Source organism: Danio rerio, chromosome 19, assembly GCF_049306965.1.
Source record: "Danio rerio strain Tuebingen ecotype United States chromosome 19, GRCz12tu, whole genome shotgun sequence".
Classification (NCBI taxonomy): Eukaryota; Metazoa; Chordata; class Actinopteri; order Cypriniformes; family Danionidae; genus Danio; species Danio rerio.
Genome location: NC_133194.1, coordinates 33,844,919 through 33,860,292, shown reverse-complemented (window position 1 = coordinate 33,860,292; position 15,374 = coordinate 33,844,919). Strand labels below are relative to the sequence as shown.

General features: G+C 34.6%; 1 protein-coding gene across 1 annotated transcript; it reads left to right on the top strand.

Moving 5' to 3' along the window:
* The first annotated feature begins 2,208 nt into the window (after window positions 1-2,208).
* Window positions 2,209-14,040, top strand: tmem106bb (transmembrane protein 106Bb). Its single transcript, NM_001045052.1, is given in 8 exon segments — window positions 2,209-2,245; window positions 7,305-7,518; window positions 7,649-7,712; window positions 11,058-11,217; window positions 11,929-12,069; window positions 12,175-12,224; window positions 12,304-12,357; window positions 13,572-14,040. Coding segments are annotated over 7 exon segments (804 nt in total). The 5' UTR covers window positions 2,209-2,245; window positions 7,305-7,313; the 3' UTR covers window positions 13,702-14,040.
* Window positions 14,041-15,374: the final 1,334 nt, after the last annotated feature.

Here is a 15,374-nt window from a genome sequence, read left to right as displayed (position 1 = left end):
GACTGTGAGCGCCAGGCAGCGGGAGCGGAGAGGCGGAGTTAAAGACGTCAGCGGGAGGATGAGAAATCACTGCCGGACGGACGGGATCTCCTTCCCTACTCCCTCTCCTCCTTCTGTGTCCACAGCAGCAGGATAGTATTTCCCGAGTCTGTTCATTTGACCTTGCTGCTAGATGTAGCTAGGTTGTTTGCTCAATACGGAGGAATTGTTTCTTTTCTGTGCTAAAGAAAACCTATCAGTTCCAGGAGAAACATTATTGGTGCATTGTTTTCATTTTTCAGTAATTTTCTTTTTAAATTTTGTCCCTTAAGTGACACATATATAATAAGCATTGTATAAGTGTATAATTTTACATTGTGTTTTGCACAATTTGAAAACTGTAAATATTGAAAAATAATCTTAAAAGTCCTAAAACACACCAAAAATGGCTTGGCTCCATAAAATAAAAAAAATATGATAAATTAAATCTCCTCGTCTAATCTCCAACCTTGTCCGGAGGTTTGGAATGAGCCCCACATTCTCTGCTCGTTCTACACCTGCACTGTGGAGAACATCCTGTCTGGCTGCATCGCCACTTGGTATGAAAACAGCACCAGCAGCAATTGCAAAGGACTATGATTGTGCAAATGTGGATATATTTAATTTATAAGCCTAGCTCTCCAGACAGACAGACCGACAGATGGTCGGACACACGGACGGACGGATGAACGAGCAGACAGATAGACAGAATATGTTGAAATATGGGACATTCTACCAAAAACATTTTCACTTATAAAAACGTGACAGGGCCTGACTTAAGCTTGTCATCCTCAAAAAAATCAAACAAAAACAAGCCTAAAATCATACAATTCAATGATAGAACGCATCCTTGATCACTGTCAGTTTTTCCTCCTTCAAATGATGTCACTTTCAAGTCATAACCTTAAACGTGTATTGCACACGTTGTTAAATTTCATGCAAATGTGACAGGACTGACAGAAACATTTGGACAATTGTAAATGTATTGGTGTTTTATATTTGTAGTATTTTTTTGTAAAATTCATTAATAACTTTGTTTTTAATAAATTGATTTGAATGATAACAACCTAAACTTGCTATTTCTTTTGTATTTTTTATAGCAGGTTTTAGCATTACAAAACTATTAAAGCTGTAGGTTCAATTGGGATGAGGACAAGAACAATGACAGGGTTCTTAAAGTGTTTATAATAAAGAACAAAGATCTGAGAACTTAATGTATGACATATTCCTTTACAGACCAACTCGCAGAAATCAACCATCAGTCCATTTTAGAAATTGTTGGAATTAAAACAGTTTTTATTCGCTGTATTTATGTTTTTATTTCAGGGACAGAAAATGTACGTTTCTGGTAAAATGTCACATAAATAGGCTATATCACCAAAATACAGTGGACACATTCCATACAAACAGATAAATGCACATGTTAGATCTAAAATATTTTATACCTTTATAAGTCTCTTTCTTAAGAACCATTCAAGTTTTCACATACACAAACCTCACAGGAAACGTTCTCTATTCTTACATTTATAAATACTTAATTCTGTGTGAGCAGTTTTTTTTTTCTTGTGGGGTACAATTTATCCTGATAATGTTTACTCAGCTTAATAAAAATAAATACGTTGAGTTACAAGTATTATACATAATTAGGTTATGCAATATTTATAATACTGTAACGACATAGTAACTACATCAAGTGGTGGTCAAAATTATTTCAACGTATTTTTACCAGATAAAAACTTTTTCTATCTAATGTGTCAGCAGAAAATATCAGTTTACATTATCAAATTTGTTTTTGCTATTAAGTAATTCAGTATTTTCAACGCAATGTTATTAAAAAGAAGAGGCAGTACAGTGGATTTTATTCTCACTTTAATGTAAACATTTTTAGTTCACTGGTAATAAACATCTTTATTATTATTCTACAACGCATTTTTTGTACAGTTTAGTTCCGCAAACCTACTAAAGTGAAGGATGTTCCAATTAATATTTATTACGTAACTCGACGTTTGTCAAATATTCGTTGCTGATTTGCTATAAGGGACACTTTGTGGGTGGATCGTATTACGTGATTGGATGCCAGGCAACATTCAAATCTTAATATTAATGAGCTGATCTCTTCGCCGTAGTGTTTTTGTCCAGGCATGGAAATTAAACGACGTACACACTGCGCATGTCGCAAACAACAAACCGCAACTGCATGAACGCTCATCTAAACTATTAAATTCAGGTAAGAACATAATGCTTTATATAAGACAGGTCAATTTTAATTTGTGCTATCGTCTTTATCAAATGTTTCAGAGTTGACTGTCCTGCTGCCTTTTTGGCCTGTTAGCTTTGTTTTTAGCCACCCAGCCAGTAACGATGCTCGAGCTCTTGTCACGGCCTACCAATGGCTTCCTGTAATTTTAACTCCGCATTTTCTTATAACTAAAAACTCAAGACATAATCTCTCTCAGGTCTATCAGCAGTCATACAAAACGAAGGATATCTGTGTGATTATGGTCAGACATAACGTACAGGCGTCGTGTGGACAATTTCTCTCATGTTAGCACGTTTCCGTGTTTATATTGAGATAACGTTACAGCGCTAAAGCGATGCTACATTTAACATTACATATTTTTCTTTCGGTCTCAGCTGAGATAGGGTCTTCTTTGTTTTTTATCGAATAATTCCATTAAATGCCCTTATCGATGTAATTGTAATAATGATTCTAATTTCTTTGTTAAATATTTTAAGTTACCCAGTATGATCACTTGTTGAAGGTTCGTTTAAAGTCTATTTAGTTCTGATTTAATTTTTAATGTGAGTCCCTTTTAAACATTGTATTCTGTTTAATACTTGAACTTTTATTAGCTAGTTTTTTATGTATTAGTTTGCTATTAATCATAATGCATAGCAGGGAATAAGCCTGAGGAAAGTGAGTAATCATAATGCGTTCAAAATGCATTTCACTTACTAAGTTAACGTTTTTAGTTTTGCTCTATATATACTTTAATATATATATTTTAGAAATAAAATTGTATTTAAATCTAAAAAATAACTTACATTAATGGAATGGAATTAATTTGCATTTATTTATGTTTTGATTAATTAATTTATAACTTATTTATAACACATTCATGTACGCATAGACATCATCTATATACTATATAACTGCAAGTTAACTATGATTATATATAACAACTAACTATTAAAGGCTGTTAGTTACTAGTTAACTAGTTAAAGTTATTAGTTACTAATAAAGTCGTGGTAACTAATTACCATAACTTTTTAAAAAATGATTGCAATGGAATAATGTGCACCTTTTATAAAGCTGCTTTGAAACAAACAATAATCTTTGTGAAAAGCACTATACAAACGAACTGGAATTGAATAACCTAATTTATGAACTATACATAAATCAGTTGTCGTTATAACAAAACATCATGACAAACATTGCTCTGTGAAATGTAATGAATACAACAAAGTAAATTTGTTACTTGCTTAAAAAACATTTTCAGGTTATAAAGGTTTATACATTTTCAGGTTATAAAGGTGCACACACTGAGGAAGACTTTTTGCCGAAACGTCTGTCTGTTATCACCCGTAAAATGTCAGAAAAAGTAAAAATAAAAACAGTACGAAGCAATTGAGTGCGAATCATTACCTTCTTTTGAATAATAGTAACGATAAGATTAATGCACCAAACCAAAGAAGTAACTAAAAAAACCGCAAGCGCGCAGGACAAACTTCAGTAACTCTGCACAGGTTATAAAGGTTTGTCATTAGTTGTTGTATATTTCTTACCAACAAATTTCAGCCTAAAATGTGGAGGGTACAGGGAAAAGACTAAATAACACACACACACACACACACAAACACACACACACGCGCACACTTTTTAACACTGAAAAAAAAATTTAAATACACTCACCGGCCACCAACTAAGCAGCCGACAACTCTGCAGCAACTGCGTGATGGCATCATGTCAATAATATAGACCAAATCGCTGAAAAAATATTTCAAGTACCTTGTAGAATCTATGCCATGAAGAATTAAGTCAGTTCTGAAGGCAAAAGGGGGTCCAAACCGGAACTAGTAAGTTGTACCTAATAAAGTGGCTGCCGGTAATTGTATAATAGCCCCTTTCACAAAGTGTTACCGGTAAATATCCGGAAAATTTCCGGAACGACTTTACCGGTATATTGAAAAAAGCGCTGTTCACACAGGCGAGGACGTTACGGAAATTTTCCGGAAAAGAGCATTCACACATCCATTCCAAAATACCGGTAAATTCTGACATCATTCACCACAAATGAGCTTTAAACGGCTGCCCTTGTATTTGTAAACATTTGACTAAATTACAAACTCTGTGGATGATCAATATTGTGAACAACTTTCGCAGGATCACTTTCTCATGTCGAGATGTTCATAATATGTGCGTGTGCTGGCGCTCACAGGCTGTTCCACAGGCACACGCAAAGCTTGAAGGTAAACAAACAACGGCTTATCATAAGGATCTCATCGATGATTATTTACACAGTTGTCATTAAGAAGAACATATAAACGTGATCTGACTAACTTCTAGCAGCTAAATGTGTCTGGAAAAATATTCAAAGGCTTTTATCCTCACAAACTGCGCGGACGTGAATGCGTCTGACTGTTGTGATTGGCTAAAGCAGACGTCTCACGTCAGCACGTTCTAGACGTGCACGCGCTTATTACGGTAATCTTCCTTCTGCATTCACACAGCGCAGCATTCCGGCAAATTGCCGGTAATGTTACAACTTCTCTTTCCGGAAAATAGCCAGAACGAATTTACCGGTATTTTCAAAAAGGACCTGTTCACACATACAACCTTTGCCGGCAATTTTCCGGAAAGGTCTGTATGTGTGAAAGGGGCTATTGATGCTCCATACTGAGTTGAACATTAGTTGTTGAGCAATTCCATGCAAATGTCAACCTTGCCATGAAAAAAAAATTAAGTTTTCACTAAAATATGGTAACCGTTTCTGGGTTTTTTTGGGTAAGCAAGTATTTTACAATACTTTACAAATACTCAAAAATGCATCTGTTAATAGCCCCTTTCACACATACAAGAAAGGTGTGTATGTGTGAACAGGCCCTTTTTGAAAATACTGGTAAATTCGTTCTGGCTATTTTCCGGAAAGAGAAGTTGTAACATTACCGGTAATTTGCCGGCATAGATATATACACTAGATATCGCATAGGGACCCTGAGCATGCGTCAATAGCGCCGCCACATTGGTACAGTGCTCCCAGGACAAATGTCATTCAACCGCACTAGTCAAGACAGTGTTATTACGTGAAGAAACGGGACTTTAGAGCTGTCTACGGGTGTAGTAACGAGCAAACAAAGAAAACAAAGCACAAAGGCAGAACATTTCATAGGTTATATTAAGTTTTTTTCTGTTTTTGTATGTTCTGAACTTTTGTGCTAATCAGGTAACGTTATTGATGATGACAGTCACTTACTGCATTCACCATAAGGCAAAGTAGCTCCAACTCGCACTAAACACTCGGCTTATGCTAGTTTTGTTGAATAAAATCAGCAAACAATGCAAAAGAAATATGACAACGAGATGCTGCGCTGCCAGAAACTTGTATTATTGTCGGCTAGCGTTAGTGAAAGAGTCGTTCGGGGGATTCATTCACAAACGAATCGTTCCCTCCGTCAGTATGAGAAGTGAAAGCGGTAGAGGAGGTGTGTTTATGAGAATAAAAGCCTTTGAATATTTTTCCAGACACATTTAGCTGCTAGAAATTAGTCAGATACCGATTATATGTTCATCTTAATGCCAACCCTGTAATTCATTATCAATGTGATGCTTATGATAAGCCGTTGTTTGTTTACCTTCAAGCTTTGTGTTAGCCCATGAAACAGCACATGAGCGCCAGCACACACACATATCATGTACATCTCGACATGCGAAGTGTTTCTCTATATGTTTTCATCGGAGTTGTTCACAATACTAATCCATCCACAGAGTTTGTGATGTAGTCCAATGTTTACAAATACAAGCGCAGCCGTCTAAAGCTCATTTCTGGTTAATGATGTCAGAATTTACCGGTATTTTGGATTGGATGTGTGAATGCTCTTTCCCAGAAAAATTCCGTAACGTCCTCGCCTGTGTGAACAGCGCTAATGTTTTCAAACTATTCTATTTGATTGACCAAAGTCACACAAGTGCTAATTTTGTCACCTGTCACATCCATAACGACACTTTTTCCTCATGAAAGTGAAAATATTAAATAAAATAAAACCAATCGTTTTTGTTTTGTAGAGAGCCAACTCATATCCTTTTGATTATTATTGTTTCTTTTGGGTTGTGTAGTTTAATTCACATAATCTCTACAAAGTATGTTGTACACTGTAAACCCACAGACTTGTTTTTGTCACGTCCATAACTAACGCATGTTTATTTTCCTCATTTAAAGTACAAAATCCAGATTGATATTTTTCTGGTCCCTTAACTCTGTGGTTAGTTGTTCTGGAAAGTATAAACAAAAGTTTCAATATAATGTTAACATACACTTTCTATGTGAATTAATTTTTAGATTTTTTTACTGCAAATGTCACATCCATAACGCTGGAATTGTTCTGTTATATCTTATCAAAATAATTATGTATGTTCATAAAACACTGTTAAGAAAATTTAAAATGTATGAATATTTGAATCTATATAAAGGGTCTGTTTTTTTTTTAAAACATTTAAAACATTCTGGTCTGTTGGATTCTTTTTTTTGTGTCATAGATTGTGTCCTATTCTTTCCTTTTTTACAAATTCTATTCTGGGTCTATGTTAAAGAGTCTGTGCAGTTTGATTTTGTGATTGAATATTCTCTTCAATGTGGTCCACAGCTAGATATCCTGTTTCATTTATTCTGTTTAAGATTTTATTATTTAAAAAAAAAATACTTATTAAAGCGTTTATTTCTGTTCAGTTCTGTAAAATGCAACATTTGCTTTTCTAAAAGATCCTCTTGTATTTGATTTTTTTATTTTTGAACACTCTATTACAGTTGATCCTTTATTAAATCCCGTTTTGTTTGTTTCTAAAGATTGTACACCATTCATGATTTTGTTGTATTGTGTTCCATGTTACAAATAATATCTCTGCTCTTAAAAATCTGCTTATTTATCCATGAAAGATTCTAATTCTAATTTGGTAATACTAGACATGGGCATTTTGTTTTACCTACAGATGTTTAGTTTTTGCTTACAAAATTTGCTCTGTGTATAATTTGTGATCTCCATCCATACTAAAACGTTGCTGTGATCACCAGGTGTAAACAATGGGGAAGGCTCTTTCCCATGTGGCTAAGCATACCTGTCACGATGAGTGTCAGGACAGCCTGACCTCATCCCCGGGTTACAGTGCCATGCAGACCGATGACAGCAAGAGTGGCGGAGACGTGTCTCAGTTCCCCTATGTGGAGTTCACCGGCCGGGACAGCGTAACCTGCCCCACATGCCAGGGCACTGGAAGGATCCCGCGAGGTGCATTTCAAAACTTGCTTCCACCCAGACAGCACCTGTTGATTGAAATGCTTTTAAAGTAACCCAATCTGAAATGTAATCCATCACTAAATATTTACACCATGTGACAGACTCTGACATGTTTATGCAGGCCAAGAAAATCAGCTCGTGGCCCTGATCCCGTACAGTGACCAGAGGCTGAGACCAAGGAGAACGTAAGATTATTTTATCCTAATGCATTTAGATATTTTTTTAGGGCTGCACGATAATGAAAAAATCTGACGTTGCTAGATTTATTTTTGCCACAATATATATTGCAATATGAATGAAATTTCACCAGATGATCTAAATAGCTCTATTTGGAAAGATTTCATTAATTTCGATCGACTGGGATGATCAAGCTTTGTTCATGTAGTGCATCAGCATAAATTTTAATAAATTACAAGCAATTATAAATGAATGCAAATTTTTTTTTCTAGGGAGTCTAGCAGTATTCAAGTACAGACATTGAACAATCAAATGTAAAATAACATAGTCATCATTGTATAAATAATTATAAAATTGAATAATATCTTTATCTTTAAATCTTTAATAAATAATCTAATCTTGTGATGTGACTATTGCAGATACACACATTTTGATATCGATGCTCTAACGATACATAGCAGCCTTATTTACTACTATAGGCTCCATTTACATCTGCTATTTGATGCATTTTTGATCAAGTCACCTTTATTTCTATAGCGCTTTATACAATGTAGACTGTGCCAAAGCCACTTTACAAGGATGAATGGGAAAAATAATAAGTGACAAAGACGACAATATTTAATTTTAGTGAGACATATTTAACATATCAAACAGGTAGCAGGATAGTAGTAGAATGCTGGTGTAGTTCTAGTTAGTTAAAAATGATTCAGTTCAGTTTAACACTAAAGTCGCAGTTGAAGGATAGACTCAAGGAGTCACAAAAGATGCATTTGAACATATGTGACCATTGAACTCAAAACAAGGCTTATGTTGAATGGGTATATTTGTGGAAATTCCTAAAAATCAATAAAATATTAAATTAAATGAAAATAATCTTCCATGAAGACATTTTTTAAATTTACTTCTGTAAATATATCAAAATGTAATTTTTGATCAGTAATATGCATGGCTAAAAACTAGGGCTGTGCGATTTGGGGAAAATATTTAATTGCTATTTATTTTGACAGACAACACAATTGATTTACGGTTCAATTTTGTAGTCAAGCTTCAGCCCTATAATCTGCAAGCTCTGGCAACAATTATGCAACAGCTCTTAAAAAATACCTCTTTTTGTTTGGTGACTGTGACTTTGAAATAGGGATGTCCTGATCAGGTTTTTTTGCACTCGAGTCCAAGTCATTTGATTTTAAGTATCTACCGATACCGAAACCCAATCCAATACTTCTAAAATACATTAAAAAAAGAATAAAGAGAAGCGAAGAAACAGATCCAGGATGTTCCTTATTTTTTATTTAATTCACCTTATTTTAACATTCAACAACTCTGTTAACAAACAGAGCACTTCTGTTAGATAGCTTAAATAATCAAGTAATAAGTAATATCAATTCTTCACCTTTGGACTTTAGTGTAACAGTAAATATAAAAAGAATCTAAAATAAAAACAAATACTACCTCAACTTAATATTCCCGGCAGCAATCCAAAATGTACATATCTCAGAGTTTTCTGTGGCATTGTTGTGGCCATCAACTTTATAATACCTCCAGACTGCAGAAATATACTGCATATACTTGCGTTTTCCGCTTCATACTCGCGCTTTCCCCTTCAAGATACTTCCGTGTTCTACTTTGCTGGCATTTAACTAATAGCGTCTTTTGGCAATTGCTGTTTCTGTGTGAACTCAAAAAAGAGATCTAACTCTGTGCCATCGCATAACTATAGATGTGTTAAAAAATATTGAGAATATATATATATATATATATATATATATATATATATATATATATATATATATATATATATATATATATATCATATATATATATATATATATATATATATATATATATATATATATATATATATATATATATATATATATATATATATTCGAGTCCTGATCGGGAGGTAACATCCGATTCTGATCGAGTCTGAAACTGTGTGATCGGATCTGGACATCGATACTTTAAAACCAAAATATTCTGATATTACCAATGCTGTTTTTCTTTGATATTAATTTGTCTATTAATATTTTTGAAGCAGCAGACACCATTATCTAAATTGTCCATGCTTTCCTGTTAGTTGCTTTTTCATTATTGTTATTGTGGTTGTTCCGCATAGTTCGGTTTCACAATTCTGATTGGGCAGAACGAAAGTTTGCTCACTTAGTTGGCTAATAAGTCTCTCACACACAGAAGGCAGTCACGCATTTGCTCTGGGCAGGGGAAATTTAAAAAATACATATATATTTTAAATCGCAGCCTCATGCGATTAACTAATCTCAACGTTTCAAATTGCGATTCAATTTCGATTAATCATCCAGCCCTACTGAAAACTTTAACGTTGGACAACTTTAAAGGTTATTTTCTCACTATTCTGATATTTTTTGGAACCCTCAGATTTTAGTTTTTCATTTCATTGTCTTATCCTAACAAACCCAACATCAATCAAAAATGTATTTAGCATGCACTCAGACAACATAGACTCATTCTGAAAATGTAGTCCTATATACATTTCTAGAGATTGCGAATTATGTAGCCAGAAGTATGTATGGCTGCACTTCGTCTTTAAAACAACTGCTACAGGGCCGTATGACGCCGTTCCCTTTCAGGCTTACCAGCTAACCGCTTACCTCCATATGGATGGCTTTTTGCTGTTACCAGTTTGTCCAGTAGCTCGTCGTGTACTTTTCTCTGAGACTCAACAACAAACAACGTTTGAGCCCAGTTTAAGCCCAGTAAAAACGGTTTCTGAAAGCAGATAAGACAAAAAACAGAAGCCAAAAATAAAAATTAACAAGTAAATAACAGGGTGAGAATGTGGTAAAATCTGAAAACATGGTAAAAACCAGGCAAGGGCTTTTCTTTTTCTGGATTGCTTTTTAAAACTGTCGGTTGGGTTTAGGGAAGTGGGTAGGTGGGTCAATCGGTGCTTTTGAAAACACTATTGTTTTTGTTTAGGGAAGGAGGAGGGTGGGTCAGTCGATCAGTCATTCATTCAGTCATTAAGTCAGTCTGCAGCGGCCTCTGGTAGATTTACGCGAGAACAGCAGTTGCGAAAGGCTTTCGTGAGAAAAATTTGAGAACTCAAAAAGCATACACAGTGGTCTCTGGGGGATTTGCGAAAACAAAATATAATCAAAATACATCTTAATTTCTACAAATTATTACTGGTTTTGTAGTCCATGATCATATATGTTAATACTAATCATAAATGGTAATGTGTCTTGGCTGACCGGTTATTGGATCACTAAAAACACGTTAATGGCATGAAGAAGGTCTCATTTCTGTTTATGGAATTTTGTTTGATTCTGATTGAACTCTAACTAAATCAGTGTTATGTACATGTCTCACAGCAAACTATATGTGATGGCTTCAGTCATATTGTGCCTGCTACTCTGCACTCTGGCTGTGTTCTTCCTTTTCCCTCGTTCCATTGATGTCAACTATGTGGGAGTGAAGTCTGTCTACGTGTCCTACGACCAGAGCAAACGCATCGTGTATCTCAATGTGACTGTAAGTTCCCACAGAGCACTTTTCACTGTACACAGGTTTAAAAAAAGTGTTTGGTGTATTATCTGTTTCAGCAAAAGGCCATTTACAGGGGTTCAGTTCACCTCAAAATAACAATTGTCCTAATTTACTCACCCTCAACGTGGTCTTTTTCTTTTTCTGATAAACAATATGATGAACAAAAAATATTTTGAAGAAAGTCTAACCAAAATGTCCTCACAGACTACCATAGTATTTTTCCCCAACTATGGAAGCCAAATGAGACCATAAACATTTGGGTTACCAACAATCTTCTTTCATGTTCTGTAGAAAAAAAGTAACTCCTAAATGTTTCAAACAACCTGAGTGTGAGTAAATGGTAAGTTTTCATCTTGGGGTGTACTATCCCTTTAAGAAGCTCTAGTTATCAGCAGTGGTCAATATTTGGAACTTGACCTCAAGCGCATGTAACATACAAGAAACTAAATGTGACTTAATACCTTAATTTGGCTCATGGATAAATTTAAATAAATAAATAGCACTAAACAGATAATGGACATCATTTCACCACACTGCTGACAGCAATGTTTAGATGAATTTGTTAATATGTGCAGCTCTCTTTCTCTCTCAGTAACAAAATAAATACACAACACTAAATCATTTAATTTGTACTTAATTTTCAATAATTCAGCCTGTCTATCCAGTTTAATGGTCTTTCTTTTATCTTTTTTTAAGAACTCTCTGAATATTACTAACAATAACTACTACTCAGTGGACGTGGCCAACATCACAGCTCGGGTGCAGTTTTCCCAGACCGTGATTGGAAAAACCCGGATCAGCAATATTACTACTATTGGCCCCCTGGATATGAAGCAGGTACAACTTTACTGTTACTAGCCATTAAACATGGTCATTTTAGAAGCATGTGTTAACTTAGATTCTTATTTAGTAATCCTTGTTTTTGTTTGTTTGCTTTTGCAGATTGACTACATGGTGCCCACCACTATAGCAGATGAAATGAGCTATATGTAGTAAGTATACTCAAATGTTTAACATAGTATGCATAATATGTACATATTTCTTAAAAGACTGTTTCAATTTGTTTTACAGTGACTACTGTACACTGCAGAGCATCAAGGTGCACAACATTGTGGTTATGATGCAGTAAGTATTTTGGAGAATATATGTTGAGCTTTAGGTGTTTTGGCAATAAGAAAAGGGGTTGAATTATAATGATAATTTACAGAGACCTATGGGGAGTTATGAGATTGCGAATGGTACATATCTTTGCAGAGTTATCAGCATGCGCTATTTAAATTATTATTTTTTAGGTAAACATGTTTCTTCTGAAAAAATCTACACAAATCACAGATGTATTTCAATATATTGTTAATAGTGATAAATTATAATTACGTGTAAGCACTTTATTTCATCTTTATTATATCCTATGGGACCCCTGAAATCATGTTCACGGATGAGCTGAAATATTGAAATTTTATTATAATGGTAGTATGAGTAAGGCTGATACGAGAGTGCTAAAGCAATTTCAAAGATGAGGGCGAGAAAAGCAGTAGAGCTTTTATTATGCCACAGTCTACCCCTTCTGGTTCTTCCAGTCGTGATAATGTGGAGAGCAGCCAGCCAGCGCTCCTTTATTATACCTAATACATTTTAGGCTTAAGTTATAATGCTGCTCTGTGTAATTTAAACAAATGTACCTCATATTAAAATCTCTTAGGTTTCTCTGTTTTCTTATAAAAACAAACTGGAAAATGAGGGTATGTGACATTAGCATGGCGATATCTATGGGAATAGTTAAAATTGCTTATCTCTTTGGATTTGAAAAATCTTTGAAACATTTGAAATAATGTAAGTTTGTAAGTTAGCAAAATACTTAGATGTTTTAGTATTTTTTGGGGGGATATTTGTGTATATTATTTCACCTGAGGGTGAGTAAATGGTGAATAAGTTTTAATTTTAGGGTGTGCTATCCATTTAAGAAGCTCTAGTTATCAGCAGTGCTCAATATATGAAACCTGACCTCAATCACATGTAACATACAGGAAACTAAATGTGACTCCAGACCTCAATTTGGCTCATGAATAAATTAAAATGAATTTAAAAAATGTCCATGTAAATAAATGGCCAAAATTCATGAAAAGTTCTCAGTATTCAGGTAAAACATCCCCATTTGACATTTGACTGAGAAGGTTTACTATTAAATATTGAATTGTATAACTAATGAAAAACCCAGAACTTTTTTTCAATAAGAAAAAAAAAAGCTAGTGCTCATGCATGTAAAGCATGTTTGATTCAGCACAGTGGTTGCACTTAAATGTGCTTGGTTAATTGTAGTAACTTTGTTTGTGTCTTTCCAGGATTACCGTCACCACGGTGTATTTTGGGCATGCTGAGCAGGTGTCTCAGGAGATGTACCAGTACGTGGACTGTGGAGGAAACACTACAGCTCTGCATGAGTACAGTCTGAACACTCCATTAACAGGCTAAAGCTTACCCTAAAAGTGTAACACATCACCCTGTCCTACACCTCTCCACCCCACGACTCATAGAACTAGTCAAGGGTTTACTGCACGTCTGCTAGTTAACCACCAGATGTCAGGGTGTTTGCAGTTCACAAAAATGATGCACTTTATTTACAGTGTTCTCCGAGCAATATAAACATTACAAGGGTGGAGTAGTTCTCATTCCAGTTCACGTTGCCAAACAGACCAAGCTAACAGAGTTCCCTTATTTTCAAACACTACCCATATAAAACCCCTTTAAAGGGACAGTTCCCTAAAAAAATTAACATTTCTCAAGTGGTCACAAACTTTTATAAAATCCATAGAAGTCAATGGCAGTTTTTTCTATCCAGCATTATTCAGTATACTGAATACCAAACTCAACAGATTTTGAACAAGTGGAGGATGTGCAAATGATGACAGACTTTTCATTTTTGGGTGAACTATCTCTTTAAAGCGACTAGATAATGATGTATTCATGTATTTGACGACTGCTGTTTTCCAGCTGTACTTCTGCTTTGTTTGTTCTTAACTTATTCATTAGTGTTTAGTGACACAATCAATCTCAACCCTAATGAATTTATTTAAATGGAAATTTAAAAGGAATGATTTACCTCAGTTCCTGTTAATGTCTAGTTGTTCAGTTTTCCCACATTGTCTTTTCACCAAGGATTATGTGACTTCTGAGGGAATGTTAGTGTATAAAGCACACCAGTCTGTAAAAAGTACGGCTGAGATGATAAATCGATGTTTATGGATTTATAGATCGATTCTTAATTTTTTGAATGCATTGCAGTTCTCTCTGGAATACATTTCAAGCTTAGTTCTTAACAGCAGATGGCGCTCTAGGCTAGGCATGGGCCTGTATAAGATTGTGACAGTATGATAATCTTGGATAAAAATATCACGAGTTCACAGTATTGTGATTACTGCCCTAAAATATCTTCTTAATAAACGTCTGTGTAAAAAACAAAAACTTTTCCCCCTTTGAACACAATATATTTTATTTTGAGAAACTTTTAAAATATTTTAGAACTAAATATGTTAGGCTAAACCATTCAAATGAATCAATGAAATCTGTTGTCTTCATTATTTTCAAAAACACAGATTTCTTTACCTTTAAAATGGCATCTTTGGAGATATTTTTTGCTGGAGATACAGTTGTCCTAAAAAAACTTCAAACAAAATGTAAAAAAGGGTATAGGAGATTAAAACCTTGACTTTTCCAAACCACGTTACACATTGAAAATGATTATTGTCCCATGCCTTCTTAAGGCTAGTCCAATTTTGTCTTATCGCGGATGTACTTCATTGTTTACATTACACAAGTGTCCGGTATAGGCTATATGCAGAACCAGTGTTTTTCCCTACTGATAACCTTCAGGTGAACAGTTAATGTGACTTTTTTCAATTTTATACGTCATAAATATAATTATAATGTAATTAAAATATATTCAGTTAAATAGACTTAAGCATTGATTTAGATGTAAAACGAGATGTTTGTTTAAAAGCAAACACTATGAGGATCAGCAGGCTAGTGCAGAAACTCCATTGAAAATACTGGAGTAAAATAAATTGTCATGTTTTAAAGACATGGCCTTGAAAAATATAATTTACTCAGGGTGTCCGCTGGGTCTTAAAAAGTATTAAAAGTTGATA